Raw genomic sequence first — 23648 nt, 5'->3', positions numbered from 1 at the left:
TTTCTCAACAGCCTTTTGAATTGCGGTTCCCAGAACTGGACACAATATTCCAGGTGAGGCCTGACCAAAGCAATATAGAGGGGCACTATTACTTCCCTTGACACTATACTTCTACTGATGCAGCCTAGTTCTATAACAAAGGGTTATCACTACATGAAGGACCCACTTGTTCTCCTGGCACAGACAGAAAGTGTAAGTTACAGAGTAGTTGCCTCCCTTTTTTGCTTGCCCACCTGCCCTGCCAGGTTATTATTTATTTTATTTTCTTATATCCTGCCTTTCTCCCAATATAGGGACTCAAGGCGGCCAGTCAAACTGCTCTTACTCAGACCCAGAAAAAAAGCAGTCATGGGTGGGATGCTGCCATCCAGGTCTGACCCAGCTGATGGCCAGGTGGGAAGGAGAGCCACCTCCCTTTCTTGCTTGCCCAGCAGCCCTGCTGCACTCAGAAAAGGCTGCTGGGAGGCAGCAGCACCACATACTCAGCAGCAGTTGATACAGATGATGGATGGCAGGTGGCCTGGCTGGTGGAGGGGGGCAGCTGGGGTGTGTGCCAGGAAGCCCGGGGGTGACTGCATGGGTTACCGCACTAGAGTGACACCAGTCCTGGTGACACCACTGATCTACATGGTGACCCCTGAGAACTGCTGCCGCTCAGAGCACACTGGGCTGGGCTTGTTGTGTTGCTGTTAACACCCCTCAGCCTTGACTCATGGTGGCCCTGTGGATGAAACATCTCTAAGACTCCCTGTCCTTCACTGCTCTGCTCAGGTCCTGTACATTCATACAAAATAGACAAAATTGAGTCTATCCATCTGGTATGGGGTCTTCCTCTCCTTCTGGAACTGTGTCCAGAGCAGGGCGACTGAAATGGTGAAGGGTCTGGAAATCATAAAACCCTATGAGCAAAAACTTAGGGAGCTGGGTCTGTTTAGCCTGGAGAAGAGAAGGTTAAGAGGTGATATGATAGCCCTGTTTAAGTATTTGAAGGGATGTCATGTTGAAGAGGGAGCAAGCTTCTTTTCTGCGGCTCCAGAGAACAGGATCCGGAGTAATGGATGCAAGCTACTAGAAAAGAGAGTCCACCTTAACATTAGGAGGATCTTCCTGACAGTAAGGGCTGTTTGACAGTGGAACACATTCTCTTGGAGAGTGCTGGAGTCTTCCTCTTTGGAGGCCTTTAAACAGAGGCTGGATGGCCAACTGTCAGGGATGCTTTGATTGAGAGTTCCTGCATGGCAGAATGGGGTTGGACTGGATGGTCCTTGGGGTCTCTTCCAACTCTATAACTCTATCATTCTACTGCCTTCTGCCTTCCTCAGCATTCTTGTCTTTTCTAATGAGTTGTGTCTTCTCATGATGCGTCCAAAGTAAAACAGCCTCAGTTTAATCATCTTGGCTTACAGGGAGAGTTCAGGCTTGATCTGTTTTAGGACCCATTTCATTGAATCACAGAGTTGGAAGAAACCCCCAGGGGCCATCAAACCCAACCTTCTTCAGCCATGCAGGACAACACTGTGACAGATCCAGCCTCTCTTTCAACACCTCCAAGGAATGAGGCACTACCACCCTCCGAGGAGCAGTGTCTTCCACTGCTGAGCAGCTTTTAACATCAGGAAGTTATTCCTAATCTTCAGGTGGAATCTCTTTTCCTGCAGTTTGAATCCATTGTTCTGGGTCCTGTTCTCTGGAGCTGAAGAAAACAAAGTTGCTCCATTTTCAGTTCATCTTCGATATGACATTTGTTTGTCTTCATGGCCATCCACAGTATCCTCTGCACTCTTTCCCAGCACCGCATCTCAAACAAATTGATTTTCTTCCTTTCCGTTTTCTTCACAAGCTCTCACTTCTGTGGCTTGGACAATTTTAACTTTAATGTTCAGCTGTATATCTTTGCACCTTAAGATCTTGTCTAGTTCTTTCATAGCTGCCCTTCTCAGTCCTAGTCTTCTTCTGATTTCATGACTACAGTCTCTGTTCTAATCAATGTTTGATCCAAGGTAAGGGAAATCTTTTGACGATTTCTAGTTTGTCATTATCAAGGATGAATTCAAGTAGTTCTTCCGTGGTCATTATTTTTGTGCTGGGCCAGGTGGAGAAAAATTTCACGCTGGCATACTAAGCCTTTTCCTAAACCCTGACTGGCACACATATGCGTTGCTACAAAATGTTGCAGGTAGAACTTGGAAGTGTTATTTTGTTGGACAAAAGGATCCCAAAATCGCCCGGCTGGGAGATCCTGGTAGTTGTAGCCCAAGCAAGTGGCTTCTCCAGGCTGAGGAGGCCCATCTTCTTAGCCTGAATTTGTCCCTTGAAAACCAACAAACCAAAGCCACCAACCAGTCTCCCTCCTCCCAGCACAATTTTCTACAGTGGGAAATGGGACCTTGTGTATCTTTAGGAGAGTGTGATGCAAGTAAAAAAAAACAGCTTGCTCTTTCTTGGAGACCCCTTGAGCGCTTTCTGTCTCTGTGAGTTGCGGAATTAGCAAATGTGGGTCTGATTGTCCAGACGTTCTTGCTGCGTTTGCCTTGGGGCCCGGTGGGTAGAGCACTCCGTTTAGCCTCCTGTCTCCAGGGCTTGCAGTGAATCCCACCTCTGCCCCCATTACAAGATCCTTTCGCCTTTCCCCCTTGCTTGTCCATTCATTTATTCGGCACGTGCTTTTCTCCTTTATAGTCTTCCCCTTTTCTCCTCACATGCATGCATGAGTCCGTCCTGTGGCTTCCGCTCTTCTCTCTCTATGGCCGTCTCTATTAATACTCCTCCTTCCATCCATCTTGCGCTAGTGCTCTGCACTTCCATCCATCTGCCAATCCCATCTCTCCTTTCTTCTCCATCACTCCACAAAGTTTTACCTGCCCAGCTCTCATCCCGTTTCTATTGCCATCCATTCTCACAGTTTTGGGAGGAATCGGGTTCTGCCGTTCTCTTCCAGCTCTGCCACCCCCCTTATTTTCCCCTCTCTGGGCCTCTGGATTCTCCCAGACGCAATTTTGTACTAATTACATGTTCCTGCCTCTAATTGCCACATTGTGAATGATAAACAAAAAACTCCAGTTTTATTTAATTAAAGACCTGGGAGAATCCACCGGGGAGGAGTGTACCGTAAAGACTTGGGAGCCATGGAGAAGAGGAAGAGGCTGCATTTCTCTACAGAGCAGTCTCTCACAGGGATGGGATTTATCTGTCGCGCATACGTTCTTTGCGCCATGGCTGAGGTTCATGGGGAAAAGGCGCTGCAATTCCAGGTCACAGTGACAGAGATCTAGGGTCTGGATCAAGGGAGGTCTTAGCACCATGCTCTTCTGCCTTGGTCAGACCCCACTTGGAATACTGTGTCCAGTTAGATGAACATGAGTCAGCAGTGTGATGCGGCAGCTAAAAAATCCAATGTGATTCTAGACTGCAGCAATGGAGCATAGTGTCTAGATCAAGGAAAGTAATAGTGCCACTCAATTCTGCTTTGGTCAGACTTCCCCTGGAATAATATTGTGTCTAGTTTTGGGCACCATAATTCAAGAAGGATGTGGGTAACCTGGAGCATGTCCAGAGGAGGGTGATCAAAATGGTGAATGGTCTGGAAACCAACAAGCCTTGTAAGGAGCAGCTTAGGGAGCTGGGGAAGAGAAGGTATTTAGCCTGGGGAAGAAAAGGTTAAGGGGTGACATGATAGGCATGTTTAAATGTTTAAAGGGATACCATGCTGAGGATGGAGCAAGCTTGTTTTCTGCCGCTCCAGAGACTAGGACATGGAGCAAGGGATGCAAACTATAGGAAAAGAGATTCCATCTAAATATTAGGAAATACTTCCTGACAGTAAATGCTGTTCAACGGTGGAAGATTCTCCATCGGAGAGTGGTGGAGTCTCCTTCTTTGGAGGTCTTAAAGCAGAGGCTGAATGTAGAAGGGAGCTGAACTGGATTGTCATTGAGGTCTCTTCCAACTCTAGGATTCTATGTTTCTAAGAATTCTGGGCATCTCCAAAACTTAGAAGGATATTGACAAGCTGAAATGCGTCCAGAGAAGGGTGACCAAGATGTTCAAAGGTCTGGAAACTAAGCTTTATGAGGAATGACCGAGAGACTTTGGTTTGTTCAGCTTAGAGGAGAAAAGGCTAGAAAATTACGTGTTTCTTTAAATACCAGAAGGACTGTCATTTAAATGTGAAAACATTATATGTGAAAGGGATCTAGGGGGTCTTAGTAGACCACAAGCTAAGCATGAGTCATGCTAGAAGGAAAACAAATAATGCAATTCTAGTCTGCATCTAAAAAATACAGCATCCAGATCAAGGGAAGAAGTAGTAATGTTACACTGTTCTGCTTTAGTCACCTGGAATCCTGTGTCCAGTTCTGTGCACTACAATTCAAGAGGGATGTGGACAAACTGGAGTGTGTCCAGAAGAGGATGACCAAAGCGGTCAAAGGTCTAGAAGCCAAGCCCAATGAGGAATGGCTTAAGGAGCTGGGTATTGTTAGCTTGGAGAAGAGAAGGTTATATGATACAGAAGGTTATATGTTACATGATACAGCCATCTTTACATATCCAAAGGGATGCCATGTAGAAGATGGAGCAAACTTGTTTTATGCTGTGATGGAGACCAGAATGCAAGCTGATGGATTCAAAGAGATTCCACCTAAATGTTAGAAAGACATTCCCAATGATACAAGCTGTTTGACAGTGAAATGGATTGTCTCTGTGGTGGACTTTCCTTCTTTGGAGGTTCTTATAATGGTTTGGATGGGCATCTTTCAGAAGTGCTTTAGTTACATATTGCTGCAAGGCAGAGGATTAGACTAAATGGCCCTTGAGGTCCCTTCCAGCTCTGATCCTATGATGCTGGATTCTCAAGCAAGCCTGTTTACTCCTGCTCCCGAGGGTAGGAGCCAAAGCAACAGATTCAAAATTACATGTAAAGAAATTCCATATGCCATAAGCACTAGGAAGAAATTCCTGATGGTAACAGTTGTTTGGCTGTGGACTCCCTTGGAAGGTGGTGGACTTTCATATGTTGTTGTTGTGTGCCTTCAAGCCATTTCTGAGTTATGGCAACCCTATAATGACCCTGACACATTGGATGTTTCTAAACAGAGATTAGATGGCCATTTCTTAGGGTGCTTTAATAATAATAATAATAATAATAATAATAATAATAATGTTTATTTATATACCGTTTTTCCAAATTAGATCAAAGCAGATAAACTTTGCAATAGTGACTTAGAAATAACCTTGGCAAATTATATTAGAATGTAGGAGCTTAGTGTTTCTATTCTTTTCAGATACTAGCCTGTCCAGGTATGGGACAGAAACGTGTTTCTTTCTCCAAATAAAGCTGGATCCTTGATTCACCAGCATGGCCTGACAATCCCTCCTGGTGCGGCTGGGAGACACAATTTTACTTCATTGGTCTCCCATCCAAGTGTGCATCTACACAGTGGAAATAATGCAGTTTGACGCCGTAGACTCATCCTATGGAATCTTGGGGTTTGTAGTCTTGAAAGCTTTTTAGCTTCCTCTGTCAAAGAGTGCTGGGGCCTCCCCAAACTACAAATCCCAGGATTCTGTAGGATGGAGCCATGGCAGTCAAACTGGTGTCAACCTGCATTATTTCTACAGTGTAGATGTACCCCCAGTCTTCCCTCCAGGTGGGGTCTGCCTCCCATCCAAGTACCACTTGGTCCTAATCCTGTTCAGCTTCCGAAATGAAAAAAAATTAGGAAGATAGGAACTTGCTGTATACTGACCCAGCCTTGCTTAGTTGTTGATGCCAGAAACAGGGAGTTGGGAAATGGCTCTAGGCTGAGTCAGGCTGCATCTACACTGCAGAATTAAATTGGTTTGACACTACTTTTAGCTGCCCAGGCTCAATACCATGACATTCTGCGATTTGTAACTTTGGGAGGCATTTAGCCTTCTCTGTCCGAAAGCTCTGGTGATGCAACAGATTACAAATCCCAGGTTTCCATAGGATGGAGCCATGACATTTAAAGCGGTGTCACACTGCATCATTTCTTCAGTGCAGATCAGACCCTAGTCCTATATTGTTAATTCTGACTGGCTCCTTGAGACTACAAGCAAGTCTTTTTCCTAAAGAAGAAGAAGATGCTGGGGAGAACCCAATGGACTCCACACATAGAGAAAAAAAGAGAGACAGTCTCAGAAGTCCTCAGTAGATAGTTTTTATTTTTTATTTTGAAACAAGCCCAAATAAAACCCATCGACTGAGCACTTGCCAAAATGTCTCCCCCTTTTCCCGTTGAAGTTTTCTCCCGCTCCGTGGAGGTCCCTGGTCTTCCCTGGTAGTCTCCCACCCAAGTATTAATCAGGACAGACCCTGCTTAGCTTCCGAAGACAAAACTTACTGTGTTGAGGGTGGAATGCTGCTCCTTGGGGTCTTTTTTAAAAACAGCATCTTTTTTGGAGGAGGAGGAGCTGATGCAAGAGATGCTTCACTTCACTTTGCCTGGTTTGCTGGTGGTGTTGCAACCCCTTGTATCCAAAAATGTGTCAGCTGTATTTCAACCTCAACGTTGAAATACGTGTTTCGTGCAGGTTTCATCATGGAGCTCATGCCAGCATCGCTCAAGTGTGTGTGTGTGTGTGTGTTATAAAGGAGAGAGGCGGGTGACGAATAGCACTGGAGTGGAAGGAAGCAGAGGAGTCACTCAGCTCAGAAGGGATTTGTTCTCCCTAAAGGGACTGATTTAGGGGAGCGTACCTGTGAAGAAGTGCTCTTTCTCCTCTCATCCCTCCCCTGCATTTCTGCCCACCCATCTCCCCCACACACATTTAAGCGTGAATGAGTGTAAATGTTCAGAAGGGTTTATGTGCAGAAGACGATTTGCAGATGAGGTGGGAGCAGTGGCATCACTAGGGTTGGTGTCACCGCACCACTGACTTCCACCCATCCCACACCATACAACATCTTTAGCAATGTTACACATTATTCATAATCCCTGCATATCACTGATTGTAACAGTAATAGTTGTGACATAAAACAACTAGCAAAATTAAAATTATGCCTGTACTGCAGCCACTCAGTCACAAACCATAAGGTCACATACCAGCGAAAGGGCTCAAGCTCGACTCAGGCTTGCATCCTTCCGAGGAAGTGGCTAAAATGAGTACTCAGCTTGTTGGGGGCAATTAGCTTACAGTTGTAAACCGCTTAGACACTGTTAGTTCTGTATGAAATGGTATATAAATGAAGCTATTACTATTGCTAAAATTATGCCATTGAATGACAATATCATACGCACAGCCTCAGTGCATTTACATGTACATAGTTTCATGTGATTGAAGTGAACATTCGATCAAGGGTGATGGTTTTAAATAAAATTTTAAAATAATTTAATTTTTTTAAAATTTTAAAAAATGGATTTTTTTTTTAAAAAATGGAATTAATTTTTAAAACAACAGCAGCCACCTGGGGCCTCTCCGTTCTCCCCCCGTTGAGCCTCATCCCACCCACACCATCTCTTCCCTGTTTTAATGCCACAGCCCATTTTTGCCAAAAAGCAGATGTTTGAGGGGTCTCCCTCTTTTATTGTCACCTGGTGCAGTCTGCACCCCCCCCCCCTTGGGATGCTGCTGGGCGGGAGGGATGTGTTCCAGCAGAGATTAAAAAGGGGGATATTTAATATGCTCCCCATTTGTGGGAAGCCAAAGATTGTTAACTCGGATCAGGGACAGAACCTCTCACTCCGTCTTCTCACCTTCATCTGCCCTTTTCACTCTTTCACCTCTGATTCTGATCCGTTCCTTCACTTCTCTCTCTCTCTCTCTCCTCCTGTCTTTTAACCTGTAGGTGCATTTCTCCAGTCTGGCTGGGACGGTGCTTGCGCTATTGGGCCACAATGGAACGCAACAGATGCCTTCTCTCTGCCGGAGTGACCCTCTGCGTTTCCCTCTAAGACTGCTGCTGGCTTTCCCAGTCCCGTCTGCTCGAGCCACAGCCTCTCCTGGTTGTTTTCTCCTCTTCCTCCTCCTCTTCCTCTTCAGCTGCTACTCAGGCCGACCATCTCCGCTTCTTCCCCTCCTGTGAAGAAAGTTGCTCCCTTTGGTTCTCCCAGAATTCTTTCCTCTCCCCACACTACACACACACACACACACACACGCAATACAAAAGTGGCCGCCATGTTTCTCTCACCTTTGAGTTTGGTCCTTCGGGTGCTGAACATCCGGACAGGCTCTGCCCTTTTCTTTTGGCTTTTGGGGTTGGCCCTGCGCTCTTTGCCCCTCTCAGGGCAGAAACCCGAGGACAAATACCCTGTGGTGCCCACCAATTACGGGAAGCTCCGGGGGATCAAGAAAGACCTGAACAATGAGATCCTTGGCCCGGTGGTGCAATACCTGGGCATCCCTTATGCCACGCCACCGGTGGGGGAGAGGCGTTTCCAGCCCCCCGAAGCGCCTGCTTCCTGGTCTGAGGTGCGCAATGCCACGGCTTTTGCTCCCGTCTGCCCACAGAACATCCACGGCATGCTGCCTGGTATCATGCTTCCTGTCTGGTTCACCGACAACTTAGAAATTGTCGCTGGATATGTCCAGAACCAGAGTGAAGATTGCCTCTACCTCAACATTTATGTGCCCATGGAGGACGGTAAGATTCAAAGCGGTGGGAAGGAGAGATCAGATGGGTGGGTGGGTTGGGGGGGGCTTGCTTTCTTACATCCCCCCTCCCTTGATTCCCTTCCTCTGTGATGCGTCATTGGATAGGACCCCTGTTTTGCAAAAGAGCAATTCTTTTCTAATCCAGGCCAAACCCAGTTCCTAACTTTCATCCTTGCTTTCAGTACTCACCTTGGGATCTTGGGAGGATTACCCTTTTTGGATGAGAACTCCCATAGTTGTTACCCTTGAATGAGAAATTTTTAGAGTTAACATTTTTCGGTGAGATTCCCCAGAGCGTTACCCTTTTGGATGAGAACTCCCTGAGAGTTACCGTTTTTTGGATGAGAAGTCCCAGAATCCCCCCCAGGGACTTCTCATTCAAAAAATGGGCCTGTCTCACATCCTTTTCTACCCACCCATCCACCGATTGTTCTAACCAGAAATGCTCCAAAACACTGCACACCTGTTTTGCCCACAAGCCTCTTCTGAGCACAGGTCCCATTTTCTAGACTATCCTAAACCCCATCATCCCCTGACTTTTAAAACTCAGGATGAGTCCCGGCTGTGAGCAACACTCACATGAGGCCATAATGAATCTTGGGGAGGCAGTGTTTAAAGGGCAGGGCTGGGGAGACCTCCATCTAGGGATGGGACGAATATTCATCATTATTCATTCCCCAGTGACCAAAAAAAAAAGGGGGGCGGTGGGTTTCCCAACAGTCGGGAAACTGAGACAGGAAGAATAACACAGAAAGAAGAATTGTGTGCCGTTTTCACTTGGTGTTTGCACATCCTGAAGTGTGTGATTGTTTAAAAAATTCTGTGCAGGAATACATGTGGAGGGCAAGATGGTTCACACAGAAATGTATTTTCTCCACCAAAAACAATTTTCACCTTTCACACCCACAAAATAATAATAAAAAACCCCAAACACGTTCCAGTATTTGCAGAAACACATGTGGGGTTTTTGTGGAGGGAAAATGATGTGCCAAAATCCCGATGTGGATTTCTGCGGAGAATCATTTCCCGAAGCACTTAAGATTGTGCAAATACTGAGCAAAAACTGCACTTAAATAATTGTTTTGTCTTGCAGCAGGGAGAAAGCTATGGAAATTTATGGTTCTTCCAAATAGGATATAGTTGATACAGTAATTGCAAAATAGGCAAAAAGTTGCATTCCTACCTTGGCAGTCTTTCCCAAGACTTACTCACTGAGCAGGACTGTTAGGATCACAAGGAGCCAATTTATACCAGTTACAGCAATCTTTGCCAGCAGAGTCTGTTTGGGGGTCTCAGGCAGGAAAAGGTCTGTCCTTGCATCCATTCCAGGATTCGGTTTTGAATCCCAAAGCCCAGAATCCCATGCATGGCAAATCCAGAGCTTGGAAAAGTTACTTTTGGGGATTGCAGTTCCCAGATGCCCTCCAGAGCAGGGAAGGTGTTTGGGGCTGAACAGACCATCCCTAAGGGGCGGCCTGCAGCTGCCTCTGTCTTCACTGCACTGGGGTCGTGCGCAAACTCACGCCGCAGCCCTGATGCGGCCTTTCTGCGGCACAAAAATGAACTGCAAAAAGCCTCACCGTGTAAAGGGCGCCATAGCCACTGGTGCCGCAGCTTTTTGGCGCTCCTTTGGTGCTGCATCATCTGGATGCAGTGCCAGAGGAGCGCCATGACGCTGCCTGCCGTGCAGTGGGGCACGCGGGATCACGCCAGCATGAGGCGGAGTCAGGCCATGCATCATGCGGATTCAATGACCCCACTCTGCCCCGATGGCGGTCTTTATCCCTGGTCTGTCGAGGCTGTTAGTCTTTAAAACAAAAATCTTTTGGGTACTGTTTCTTTGGATAATGATGACGATGATGATATTTGTATCCCTCTTTCCTTTCCCTGAAACAGAAATAAATTATTCATGGTATTAAAAGAATTCTAAGTTCACGTTCAAAGAACAGAATGCAGTTAACAACATAAAAACAGCTAGGGTTTTATAGGACATCACCAATCCCTATAACCCTCCCCTCAGCATGGCCACTGGCTGCAGGGGGAACTCTGGAGGTTGCAATGCACAAAAGTAACTGTTCCAAACTCTGGTATAATTTGCTACTGAACTCTGAGCCTTTCCCTGATTCAGTTGGGCTGCAGAAATAACCCAGGTTGACAGCACTTTAACTGCCATGGCTGAATGCTATGGAACTCTATAGTTCTGTGGTGCCACAACAATCTGCAATTCCCAAAATTCCATCACATTGAGCCATGGCAGTTAAACTGGTGTCAAACTGGATTACTTTTGCAGTGCGGATACACTGGTGAAAACTCAAAGCTATTTTCTGAAGTTTCAGCATAACTGTATAAATCCACCACTCCCAAATTCTCGCCCCAATTGCTGCCCTATTTGCTCTGATCTCAGTGACTGACTCTTCAGCCCAATAGTTTGTTTGGGTTTAGCATGTTGGCAAAACGTCAGGGATAAACTCTTCTACAACATGGCCACATAGCCCAAAGACCCACAAAAAAACTATGGATGCTGGCCATTAAAGCCTTCGACTTCTTCCCCCCAATATTATTCCAGCTGTAAAGGATTCTCCCCTTTCCTCTGTTTTTGCCTCTTGACTGGATGTTTTGACCCTTGCCTGCTCGCTCTTTCTTTCTTTCTTTCTTTCTTTCTTTCTTTCTGTTTTCTTCCTCCTTTTTAATGCGTGAACACCCTTTTCTCCTTCATCCCCACCCATGCCATTTACCCTAACATTTTACAGCAAAGGATGTTGCAGGGCTGGAAGGGGCATGGAGGGAAGAGAAAGGGATAATGTGTGATGGCAACCTGTGGGAAGCAGAGAGGCTGTATCTGCACTGTAGAAATAATTCAGTTTGACACCACTTTAACTGCCATGGCACCATCGTACAGAATACCGGGATTTATAGTTTGGTGAGGCTCCAGTATTCTTTGGCAGAGGAGGCTGAATTCCTCACAAGACTACAGTTCCCAGGATTCCCTAGCACTGAGCCAGGGCAGTTAAAGCGGTCTCAGACTGGATTGTTTATGCAGTGTGTTTTGGACCTTAATTCTTAAAAACCTTCGGACTTTCCCTCACAGTTCATTCTGTTTAAAAAAACCCAGCCTGATCTGCTAAGGTCATACAGTCGGCCCTTCTTATACACGGACTTTTTATACACGGATTCAAGCATACACGGTTTGAAAATGTTCCAAAAAAGTGTACATTTACCTTGATGTTCCATTTTTTATAAGGGACACCATTTTGCTATGTCATTATATTTAATGGGACTTGAGCATACACGGATTTTGTTATACACGGGGGATCTGGGAACCAAACCCCAGCGTATAACAAGGGTCCACTGTACTTACATTTTTCATGCCGTGAGTCAGAAATGACTTGAAGACACATAACAGCTGCATAGCTCTTTCTGTTCTTGCTTTCCAAGTCCCACCTTACCCATGCCCTGCCCTTCGGAGAACCCAGGGGTTCTGTTTCCCCCCCAAACCTTTGCTGTGGCCGCTTATCATAGAATCCTAGAGCTGGAAAGAACCCCAAGATTCTCCCAATCCAACCCCCTGCCATGCAGGAATCCACCAGAAATGATAAAACGTAGGCAGCAGGTGGGGAGGAGGAAGACTGCTGCTGGATGGGCTACCTACCCAGAGACTCTATAGACCAGCCTATCATAAAATCCTAGAGCTGGAAGAGGCCCCAAAGATTATCCAGTCCAACTCCATTCTGCCATGCAGGAATACATCATCAAAGCCCTCCCTGTGACAGATGGCCATTCAGCCTCTGTTTAAAAGCCTCCAAAGAAGGAGACTCCACCACACTCCAAGGCAGCATCTTCCACCATTGAACAGCCAGGAAGTTCTTCCTAAGCCCCCGTTCTCCTCTGCCATCTCAACCCCTCTTTTCAGCCCTTTCCCTTGTTTCCAAGCACTGCCACAGTGTCCCCATTCTCAGTTCCAGGGCGCTTTAGAGAATTAGCCAGGCAAAGCATCAAATGCATATTATGGTGGAAGCATCATATGCATATATCTATGATGGAGTCATCATATAGAATCATAGAGTTGGAAGAGACCATAAAGGCCATCCAGTCCAACCTCCTGCCATGCAGGAACTCTCAAATCAAAGCATACCCAACAGATGGCCATCCAGCCATGCATATGCATGTGTCTATGATGGAAGCATCAAATGCATATATCTATGATGGAGGCATCATATGCATATATCTATGGTGGAACCATCATATGCAGATCTCTGTAATGGCAGTATCATCTGCATATGTCTATCATGGAAGCATCAAATGCATATATCTATGATGGAAGCATCAAATGCATATGTCTATAGTGGAACCATTGTGTGCAGATCTCTATAGTGGAAACATCATATGCATATGTCTATGATCAAATGCACATGCCTATGATGGAAGCATCAGATGCATATGTCTATAGTGGAACCATCATATGCAGATCTCTATAGTGGAAACATCATATGCATATGTCTATGATCAAATGCACATGCCTATGGTGGAAGCATCAGCTGCATATGCCTGTGGTAGTGGTGGTGTTTGGGGGTGTTTAAGGCGAGAGAGGACCAGCCTGTGTGTGTTCCTGTGGGTGGGTGAAGGATCGCCCTATGCCCAAAAAAAGCAGGCGCAAGGGCCTCTGGGATAGAGGAGAAGCACGCCTTCCTCATCGCTTGGCGGGCATCTTTTCCCTCCCTCCTCCCACCATCGCCAGCCCTCTCTCTACCCTGCCATCCTTTTATATATTTTTTGCAGCATTGCTAAGTCAGTTGCCTTGGCAACAGAGAAAAAAAAGGAGAAGGGAAAATTGCATTAAAAAAAAAAAGCAAAAGCAAATCCCAAAACGGTCGGCAGAAAAACAAGGCAATGGAGTCTCTTTCCTCTTCTCTGGAGCTGGGGGCAAAGAGAGAAAGCTGGAAGGAACTGAGCGGCTCTCTCTTTTTCCCCACCTCTCTCCCTGCAGAAAGGCCTCCCATCCACTTGTGTGTTGTGGACCTTCAAGTCGTTGTCTGACTTATTATGGCAACCCTAAGGCGAACCTATTCTGGGTTTTTCTTGGCAAGGTTTGTTCAGAGGAGGTTGGCCATTGCCTTCCCCTGAAGCTGAGAGAGGATGACTTGCCCACGGTCTCCCAGTGGGTTTCCAGGGTCAAATAGGAAATATCCCTTTGCACTCATCCCTTTCTCCCAGTACCCCATCCCTGGCTTTTCCCACTCCTCCAAAGGATCCTCTCCAGAGATCCAGCCATTCCCATATTGTCAAGAATGATCCATTCCAGTTTCGGAGCTCCCTTCATCCTCTTCCTCCTCCATCCACCTGTCTGATGGTGACCGCTCAGGTCTTCCTGGAATCAGGGGCAGGGAATGCTGTCTCTCCACCAGGCAGAGTGACCAGATGTCCTAAGGCACTGCAAAATGTAGGGCATTCAAGAAAAATGGAGGGTATTACCAAATAGATGATAAAAGCAATATAGCATAGCAATATAGCATTAACATTTCTATTCCAGCAGCCCCAGTTTGGCAAGGAAAGCCTGGATAATCTGCTGTTCGTCCCACTTATCCAGCTACTTTTTAAAACGTCCCTGTTTTCATTTCCTTCTCCCGCTTTTACGTTTGGGCCCCAGCTTATATCAGCTGCTGCAAAGTGTGTTCAAGCCCTGATAAAAGCCCTGATATAAATCTAAAATGTGTGCTTCTTGGCGTTGCTCCAAATGTGAGACATTTTGAAATTTCTCCTGGAGAGAAGGTTGAAATGTTGGACATAGAATCAAAGAGTCATAGATCTGGAAGAAACCCCAAGAAAGGCCATCCAGTCCAAGCCCCTTCTATCATGCAGGAACTCTTAATCAAAGCATCCCCATTGACAGAGGGCCATCCAGTCTCTGTTTAAAGACCTCCAAAGAAGGGGACTCCATCATTTTCCAAGACAGTGCGTTCCACTGTCAAACAGTGCTTACTATCAGGAAGTTCCTCCTAATGTTGAGCTGGAATCTCTAGTTTGCATCCATTGCTTCATTATCTCCTATTCTCTGGAGCAGCAGAAAAGAAGTTTGCTCCCTCCTCAATATGGCATCCCTTCAGAAATTTAAAGAGGGCTATCATATCACATCTTAACCGTCTCTTCTCCAGGCTAAACATCCCCAGCTCCCTTAGTCTCTCCTCATAGGGCTCTATGGTTTCCAGACCGTCACCATTTTAGTCGTCCTCCTTTGGACACACTCCGGTTTTTGAATTGTCCTGGAGAAGGAGGATGCCTGGCCACCCCATCTGCCAGGGTCTTGTTCTTTGCCTTGGCAAACCCCTCTGGCCAGGAGGATGAGGCCAAACGTGTCACGGAGAGTCTCAAAGGTGCTGCAAGATCTCTCTGTGTGTCATGGAGAGGTTGGCCATAGAAAGCTGGCAGGAAACGTGGGCACTGAGGCTTGGGTCATATGGGTTTCCACCCCGCTGTTTTGTGCTGATGCAGGCAAGACTGGATGCAAGTTAAGAGGTTGAGACAGCTGAGGGATTGCTTAATTTCCAGAAGGAAGGAACACATGCAAACACACGGTCCTCAGCCAAACGCCTCCTCTGCTTCGCTCTCTGACAACTACAGATAACAGTGTTCTGACCCGAGACATGCCGTGGTGGCCCAAATGGACCGTCAGAAATGCCGAAGGAAAAGATATAAAGGAATATAGCTGACAAGGAAGTCAAAATGAGGGCATTGCTCTCCTAAAACGGAATTCTCCCTCCCCTGTGAAATTTTTCTTCTATTCCCTACATTTTTAGCATTGCAATAATGTAAAACTTCCATGGAGTAGTATTTGGAAATTCAGTTCAGGCGTCCAAAGGAAATAAGCCGATAAAGAGTTGCCATGCAAATGCAGCAAAGAATAAATGCAATACCCTTCAGCAGTCTCAATTTGGCAAAGAAAGTCCTGTGTTCATCCCACTTTTTCAGCTGTTTTTTAAAACGTCCCAGTTTTAATTTCCTCCTCCTGCTTTCACCTTTGGTCCCCAGCTTATGTCAGTTGCTGCAAAGTGAGTTCAAACTGGAAAAATTGTTTGCATTCAATTATTTCTGGATGAGGGAAAGACAAAGGGGGCAGAATCTTGCCCTTCCCAGGAAGCTCAGACAAAAGCAAGATGCTGCAGCCTCTCCTAGATTGCATATTCCATCTCATTAATAACTTTTGCCTTCTTTAACCACATTCTGATATTAACTTGGTCATATGTGTCCTGGTTTTACATCCGGTGTAGTGGTTTGAACTTTGGGCTATGACTCTGGAGACTGGGGTTCCAGTGCAGAGGGGAGACCTGTTTACCAGATGAGTTGCCATTCTAGGTGGTTTCCAAGCTGGGCAATTGAACCGCTCTCTATTTTAGAAGTCTGGAGAGTCTGGAGGAGTCAAGGACCCAAAACTGACCCCCGGGTGCATATCTCAGGGCTTCACTCGCCCAAATCCTCTTCTCTAACCAGAGTAGGCAGGATAATAGCCGCTCCAGATTAACACGGCTCAGAGATCTGTCCGAAACCCCCTCGGTCTCCTAGAAGGATAAGCTGAGATGAAAATGTACAATTCTCTATAATATTGTTCGGCTTTCTCCCTCCCTTCTACACATCTTTCATTTCTTCTCTGGCCTATGACTCACGGTTGTTATAAAGTGGCTTAATTGGAATCATAAAGTCGGTCAGCACATTAAAAGAATCTGCCGGTTGATTAATCGAATTAATCAGCTGATTCGCAGAGCAGTCCTGTGGATTAAGCCCCGTTGAGTTTGACCAGAGCTTGCACTTAAATGAGCCCAAGGAGGAGTGCTTCCTGAATCTGCATAAATTTGCATAGGTTAAAACAGTAGTTCTGAAGGTGGAAAGACGCCTTTGTTCTTAGATTTTACATGTCTGCAGGGCTTGGAAAAAAGTTATTTTTGGGAGGGTTGCCACTTGAACAAAGCTCCTCTAGCTGTCTGGGTAGATAAGTCGGTTCCTACTTATGGAGACCCTAAAGCAAACCCATCCTGGGTTTTTCTTGGGAAAAGTTGTTCAGAGGAGGTTTGCCATTGCCTTCCCTTGAGGCTGAGAGAGTATGGCTTGTCCAAAGTTGCCCAGTGGGTTTCCATGGCCAAACTGGGATTCAAACCCTGGTCTCCAAAGTCCCAGTCGTTGTGTGCCTTCCAGTCATTTCCAATTTATGGAGACCCTAAGATGAACCTGTCACAGGGTGTTTTTGGCAAGTTTCTTCAGAGGGAGTTTGCCATTGCCTTCCTCTGAGGCTGAGAGAGTGTGACTTGTCCAAAGTCATCCAGTGGGTTTCATGGCCAAGCTGAGATTTGAACCGTAGCCTCTAGAATCATAGTCCAACGCTCAAACCATTATGCCACACTGTCTCTACTACAAGCCCAATTTCACTGTTCTGCTCACAGCTTGGAAACTGTTCCATTCAGAGTTGTAGTCAAAAAAGAGGGACATTTCACAAAGGATTCTGGGAGCTGTAGTGCAAAAAGTAACTCTGCTCCTCCATTGCATGTGCAGAAGCTGACAGGACCGGGAGCTGACTCTTACTTCAGCAGAGCAGTATACATCTTGGTATTCTTTGCAGACAAGGTCAAAAAATTCCTATCATATTCTCCCAGTGATGTGAGAGTACAGTGCTTTCTGTGCCGTTCCTAATCGCTGTTCATTTTTCGGCAGATATCCATCTGCTGAGAAATGCACATGGTTTTTCTTTGCAGAAAACAAACAAACAACACGCTTCCTGTGTAGCGGACGTTGTTTCTTTCTGCACAAAAGACGCCGGTCACTGGCAGGAAATAAGATTTCTCTGCAGGGAATGTGTTTTCTGCACAGGAAATATATACAGTATACTCTTTTCCATGCAAAAACATGTTTCCTGCACAGAAATGCCAGACTTTTTCTGTGCAGATGGACACTTACCGGAGCGCTGAGATCTTTACGGCAGCCTCTCTGTTCTTCCAACAAGGTTTCCCAAGCAACCAGAAATCCCCTTTTCAGGCCAAGAAATGAATAAATGCTTAATATTCTTTTTATCCTGGCTTCAGTGCTGATGATGGAGCATCTTCTTCCACCATCCCTGAGCTCAGCGGATTAGTTAAGGTCTCTGTGGGTGCAAACAGGCTCCGTAGCCTTGTCTACCTGGCCCCAAAGGCTCATTTCCCCCATTTGGATGATGCACAGCCCAAACACCGGTTCTGCTGCAAACAGTCCAGACGATGTTCAGCATGTTCTGCACTAGAACCTGGGTATTTCACACTTATGTTGTTGTTACTGTGTGCCTTCAAGCCGTTTGTGACTTATGGCGACCCTAAGGCAAACTTCTCATGAAGTTTTCTTGGCAAGGTTTGTTCAGAGGGGGTTCTCCTGAGGCTGAGAGAGTGTGATTTATTGCCCAAGGTCACCCACTGGGTTTCTATGGCCCAGCTGGGAATAGAACCCTGGTCTCCAGAGTCACAGTCTTAATACTCAACCCATTACACCACATCGGCTCTCGTTAAAATTAGTTATCTCTTACTCCGGGTCTTCCAGAAAGACAGGGATCCCACTGGTCCTACACTGGGACCAGGGTGACTAGAAGTCATGACCACAAAGGAGGACAAGGTGCTGCAAAACTTAGGACATGACCAAGTAAAAGCTTTTAAAAAACCTCATATAAATGTGAATCCATGCTTCTTAGTCATGCTCAAAATGAAGGACGTTTTGGAATTCCTCCTGGACAGAAGGTTGAAATGCAGGACATGTCCTGGAAAAGGAGGATGTCTGGTCTCTTTGAATTGAGGACATTTTGGAATTCCTCCTGGACAGAGAAGGCTGAAATGCAGGACATGTCCTGGAAAAGGAGGATGTCTGGTCACTCTGAATGGAGGACATTTTGGAATTCTTCTTGGACAGAATGCTGTAATGCAGGACATGTCCTGGAAAAGGAGGATGTCTGGTCACCCTGAATGGAGGACATTTTGGAATTCCTCCTGGACAGAATGCTGTAATGCAGGACATGTCCTGGAAAAGGAGGATGTCTGGTCACCCTGACCAAGGCAACTGTCTGCACAGACGTCCTCCATTATCTCCAGTTGCTTCCACTGAGGTCAGAACATGGAGCCCAGCCATGTGATTGTTGCTGGGATGCAGTGGCCTTACACTAGGGTGTCACCTGGTGTGGACAGTGTCACCTGAGAAGGGCACACGTTCAGCCCTCCTGCATTGAAGGTATCACCTGTTGTCACCTCTGGAGTGTCAGCCGGTGCAGGCTGGACTCGCTGCACCTCCCTAATGACAGCATTGACTGAACACTTTGTTTTGACCTCAGCCATGCGTGGCCCCATGGCAACAGCGAGTGATTCGCAGCGGAAGTGGGATGCGCAATCGGACATCATAGAAATTAAGGGCCAGGTAATGGGGGATCATAGAATCAGAGTTGGAAGAGACCACAAGGGTCATCCAGTCCAACCCCATTTCTGCCATGCAGGAATACAGAACCAAAGCACCTGCAACAGATGGCCATCCAGCCTCTGCTTGAAGACCTCCAAAGAAAGAGACTCCACCGCCCTTCAAGGCAGAAGCATCTTCCATTGTCTAAGTTCTTTCTAATGTTGAGGTGGAATCTTTTTTCCTGTAGTTTGAATCCATTGCTCCATTGCTAGTCTCTGGAGCAGCAGAAAACAAGCTTGCTCCATCCTCAATAGGACATCCCTCTGAGGCCAGGATACTCTGGAAACATAGGAACCAGTTTGGAAGCTGCTGCTGCTGCTCCCCAATTTTTGCTGCCCAAGGAACTTGGCTTCTTCCCCCAGCAAAGGACAAAAGTGTGTCCAGTGGGCCGTATGTGGCCCCCAGGCCCCATTTTAGTGGCCCCTGAAGCAAAGCAGCAATCTCCCACAAATCCTCAACATTCCCCTTTCACATGACTCCCTACCCCCAAATGGCCCACATTCCTGAAAATAATATGTAAATGCATCTGTTTAGCTATCCCATCTCCTTCCTGTAACCCCCCCCAGAAGGGCCAAAATAATTGCCCCCTCCCCTGTTCCCATGTCCAAGAACATGAATGAAACCAAAAGGTGATCTTGTCTTCCTATGTTGCCACACTGCAGAACTAATACAGCTTGACACTGCTTTAACTGTCATGGCTCCAATTTATGGGAGCCTGGGATTTGTAGTTTGTTGTGGCACCAGAAACCTCTGACAGAGAAGGTGAAATGTCTTGCAAAACTACTAATCCCCAGAATTTCATAGCATGGGGCCATGGCAGTGAATGCAGTGTCAAACTGCATTAATTCTACAGATTCAGCCAAGGTCAGTCAAAACTGCAACTCAGATGTGTGTGAATATTTTCATTTCTTCTCTGTTTGGAGGTCAAGATATAAATACTCCTCCACAGTATTCTGTTTTGCAGAAGAATTATTCTGTGAAAGAAAATACACAAAAAATAACTCCTTTCTGAACAGAAAACAGGTGATTGTTTTTAGGCAGTGTTTTCTGGGCAGAGGACCCATGTATTTGCTTAATTATTTTTCTCGCTGCAGAATAATTCCTTTTTAACACTTTGGGATGTTTGAATACAGGGAGAAGATTGCACCAAATTCTCACTGGCCTGTTATTCTTCCTGATGAGCATCCAGACGAGCATCTTTAGACCTGTAAAGAAATACACAACCATAAATATCATTTCCGTCTCCATTTTGAGGTCATTTTCCTGTCCCATCCCAAGAAAATATTGCAATAGGTCTAGAAAATTAAACTTTGGGCCCTGTCTCTTATACGGACGGGATCAAAAGTGATGTGAGATTTATGTCCTTCTAGCCTAGGAGATGTAGTTCAATGAGGAAAAGCTAGTAGAGGATATTCATCACACTTTGACTAGACTACAATTTCCATATTCTTGACAGAGGACAAGGCAAAGAGAAAAAGGGGACAATTAAACTGAACATATAGTACCTAACACACTGTAGCCTCCATTTGCCCCAGTTGGGCAGGGCTATTCCCAATTAATCCTCTGTCATCCCACTTTTTCCCTGGTTTCTCTTCATTTCCCTCCTTTGTCTTCAGTTTGTTCAAAGTACAAAAATAGTTTGCCCTCCATTAATTCTTCAGGAAGGAGAGGAGGGCTGTATCCGCACTGTAGAATTAATCCCACTTGGCACCAACTTTAACAGCCATGGCTCAATGCTATGAAGTTTTGGGAACTGTAGTCTTGTGAGACACTTAGCCTTCTCTATCAGAGACCTCTGGTGCCATAACAAACTACAGTTCCCAGGTTTCCATAGCATTGAGCCATGGCAGTTAAAGCGCTGTCAAACTGGATTATTTCTGCAGTGCAGATTCAGCCAAGGAGACACACAGTCTTTCCCTTCCCAGTCAGCATAGGCAAAAGCAAACTCCTGCAGCCTCTGCCAGGCTGTCTGTTCTTCTCTATTAATAACTTTTGCCATCTTGAGCATGCTCTGAAGCAATGCTTGGCCGTATCCACCCTGGTTTTCACCTGCAGATATATGATGTAGATGGTTTCCATGAAAGGTTGGAAGCATGGTAGATAGAAGCCTGAGCCCTTGAGAAGTTCTCCTGCAGATGCCCTGCTCAAATGGAGGGGATGATGGGTGTGAGCTAGTGCTTCTGTGACTAGCCATCCTCCTTTTCCAGGACATGTCCTACATTTCAACCTTCTGTCCAGGAGGAATTCCACAATGTTTTGAGCATAACTAAGAAGCATGAATTTACATTTATATGAGTGGTTTTTTAAAGCTTTTATTTGGTAACGTATTACATTTTTTTCTTGACTATCCTACATTTTGTGGTGCCTTATCCTCCTTTGCAGTTAGGACATCTGGTCACCCTGTATTGTGCATTATTTATCCACACGAATGGGCATGTGCAGGAGAACTTCTCAATGGACTGGGCCCACAATGGCCAATGCAACCAGCTGTTGATGGCAGTGCTCTTGTGCATCTCCTACACCAGGGGTAGGCAACCTTTTTGAGCTGGGGGCCGGGTTGCTGTCCCTCAGACAACTGGGGGGCCGAAGCCAAAAAATAAATAATTTTAAAAATTTAAAAAATTAAATAAATAAATAAACCAGGACAAATGTAGGACAAAATTTTCAAATGGAGGGCACTTTTTATATAAAAAGTGGAGGACACGCAAAAATTATTGCTGATTTTTAAAAAAATGTTAATATAAATGCATGTTTCGGAGGCTTCTATAGACAATTGCCCCTCTTGCCCGCCGCTTGCCCCCCACGCCCACCTCCTCCTGATAGGCCAAAGGCCCCTTGCCCTCGTGCGAGAGGCCAAAGGCTCCGGCGGGAATCGGCAGCAGGACTGGGCTGGGGCCGGTCCCAAGGCCTTGCCGGGCCACATCCGGCCCGCGGGCCGCAGGTTGCCTACCCCTGTCCTACACAGTGCTTCTCCATCCCAATGCACCTGGCCATGTCCTAATAGGTTGGCTCTTGGGTGCATTAGTTCAGGGTGGGTATAATCTTCCCTTGTGGCATTCTTGGATTGCTCTCCTTGTTGGGGACACCGGAAGGCCATCATCCCCTCCCACCTCTTCTGCTTCCTTTCATCCTGTTAATCTCCAGAACTGCCTCCAGCAGGAATTTGGAAAAAGAAATACAAGCATAAGCATAAAAGTATACTTGGAACCAAAATCTACAATGGTAGCATTCAAAGATCTAGCCATGTTACCCTGTAGAATCAGTATGTAGAGATCTTGTAGTACCTTTGAGATTAACTAAAGAGAGAAGTTGGCAGTATGAGCTTTCATAGACTTACATCTATTTCCTCAGATGCATTTCCTCAAATACATCTGATGAAGTAGACTGAAGTCTAGGAAAAATTATGCTGCCAACTTCTCTCTTTAGTTAGTCTCAAAGGTGCTACAAGATTTTTCTACATACCAAAATCTGCAAAACAGGGATAGTTTTATTGGACCAACCAGAATGCACATTGCAGCAGCATCCAAAATCCATAAAACAGTGTTACCTTGGCTTGTTCATCAGGTAAAGGAGTTTAAAATGATACAGGAGGGAGGGAGAGAGAGAGAAAATGGACAATGTTAGTCCTAGGCCTGCATTTGGTCCAGATGTCGTGGTTGTCCTTAGTTCAGATGGCCTGGGATGGTCTTCATGCAGGTGGGACCCTCTTCCTTCTGGTGAATACTGGGAGATTCAGTCCAGGAAATAAACTTTAAATTCCATTTGCAAGACAAAATGCTACTGCCTTTTGAGATTCAGTTTGTCTCCAATCCTCTGTGGGCCATAATCAAAGTTCTTCTGTTGGAAAAGCATGGAGGCTTCCTGAGAAATCCAGTGTTCTCTTCCTAACAAAGGGGCTTGTAACCTCACAAAGGATTGGAGACACACTGGATCTCAAAAGGAATAGCCTTTTGTCTTGCAAATAGAATGTAAAGTTTATTTCCTGGACGGGATCTCCCAGTATCCCTATGGCCTGAAGGAGGAGGAGGCATGAATACCCTTCCATGCTACCTGAACTGAGGACAACAAACGACAACATCTGGACTAAATGCAGGGCTAAGGCTCTCTCTCTCTCTCTCTCTCTCTCTCTCTCTCTTTCTTTCTTTCTTTCTTTCTCCTACATCATTTTTAAAACCTTTCCCTTTTGGTGGAGCTTCGAAAGCTTGCAACCTGTATAATGTGCATTTTGGTTGGCGCCATAAAAGTCTCCTTGTTTTGTGGATTTTGGATGATACTCTCCTTTGCTCTATGGCCAACGCAGCTAACTACCCCTGGATATGTTTTATGGAAAAGAGAGTTAGAGGAAGGAGTCTGCTTTCCCTGACCTGAATGTGTCAAGTTGTTCCAAGAGTCAACTACACCTGGCAGAATGGGGAGAAGATGGCATTCAGATCACAGCGGTCATGGGGCATCCATAGTCATGCTTTCTTTCCTCCCCCTCTGTTTTTCTCTCTCTCACGCTCCTTTTTTCCTTCTCACTCCCTCTCATTGGACTCTTTATTTAGCAATGGCTGCCCCTGGGGCGAGTTGCCAGCCCATGAAAAATC

At 45.9% G+C, this 23648-nt stretch overlaps 1 protein-coding gene across 2 annotated transcripts in view; it reads left to right on the top strand.

Moving 5' to 3' along the window:
- NLGN2 (neuroligin 2) overlaps positions 1–23648 on the top strand; it is a 77930-nt gene that overhangs the window by 15434 nt on the left and 38848 nt on the right. For both annotated transcript variants that reach the window (XM_089481104.1, XM_089481102.1), the window contains exon 2: positions 7811–8605. In XM_089481104.1, the coding sequence (XP_089337230.1) occupies positions 8140–8605 (466 nt within the window). In that variant the 5' untranslated portion in view covers positions 7811–8139. The remainder of the gene's footprint in view (positions 1–7810; positions 8606–23648) is intronic.

The sequence above is a fragment of the Sceloporus occidentalis genome, unplaced genomic scaffold (assembly GCF_023333645.1).
Source record: "Sceloporus occidentalis isolate IW3139 unplaced genomic scaffold, rSceOcc1.0.p SCAF_14, whole genome shotgun sequence".
In the NCBI taxonomy this organism is placed as follows: Eukaryota; Metazoa; Chordata; class Lepidosauria; order Squamata; family Phrynosomatidae; genus Sceloporus; species Sceloporus occidentalis.
This window is presented reverse-complemented; position numbering and strand designations above follow the sequence as displayed.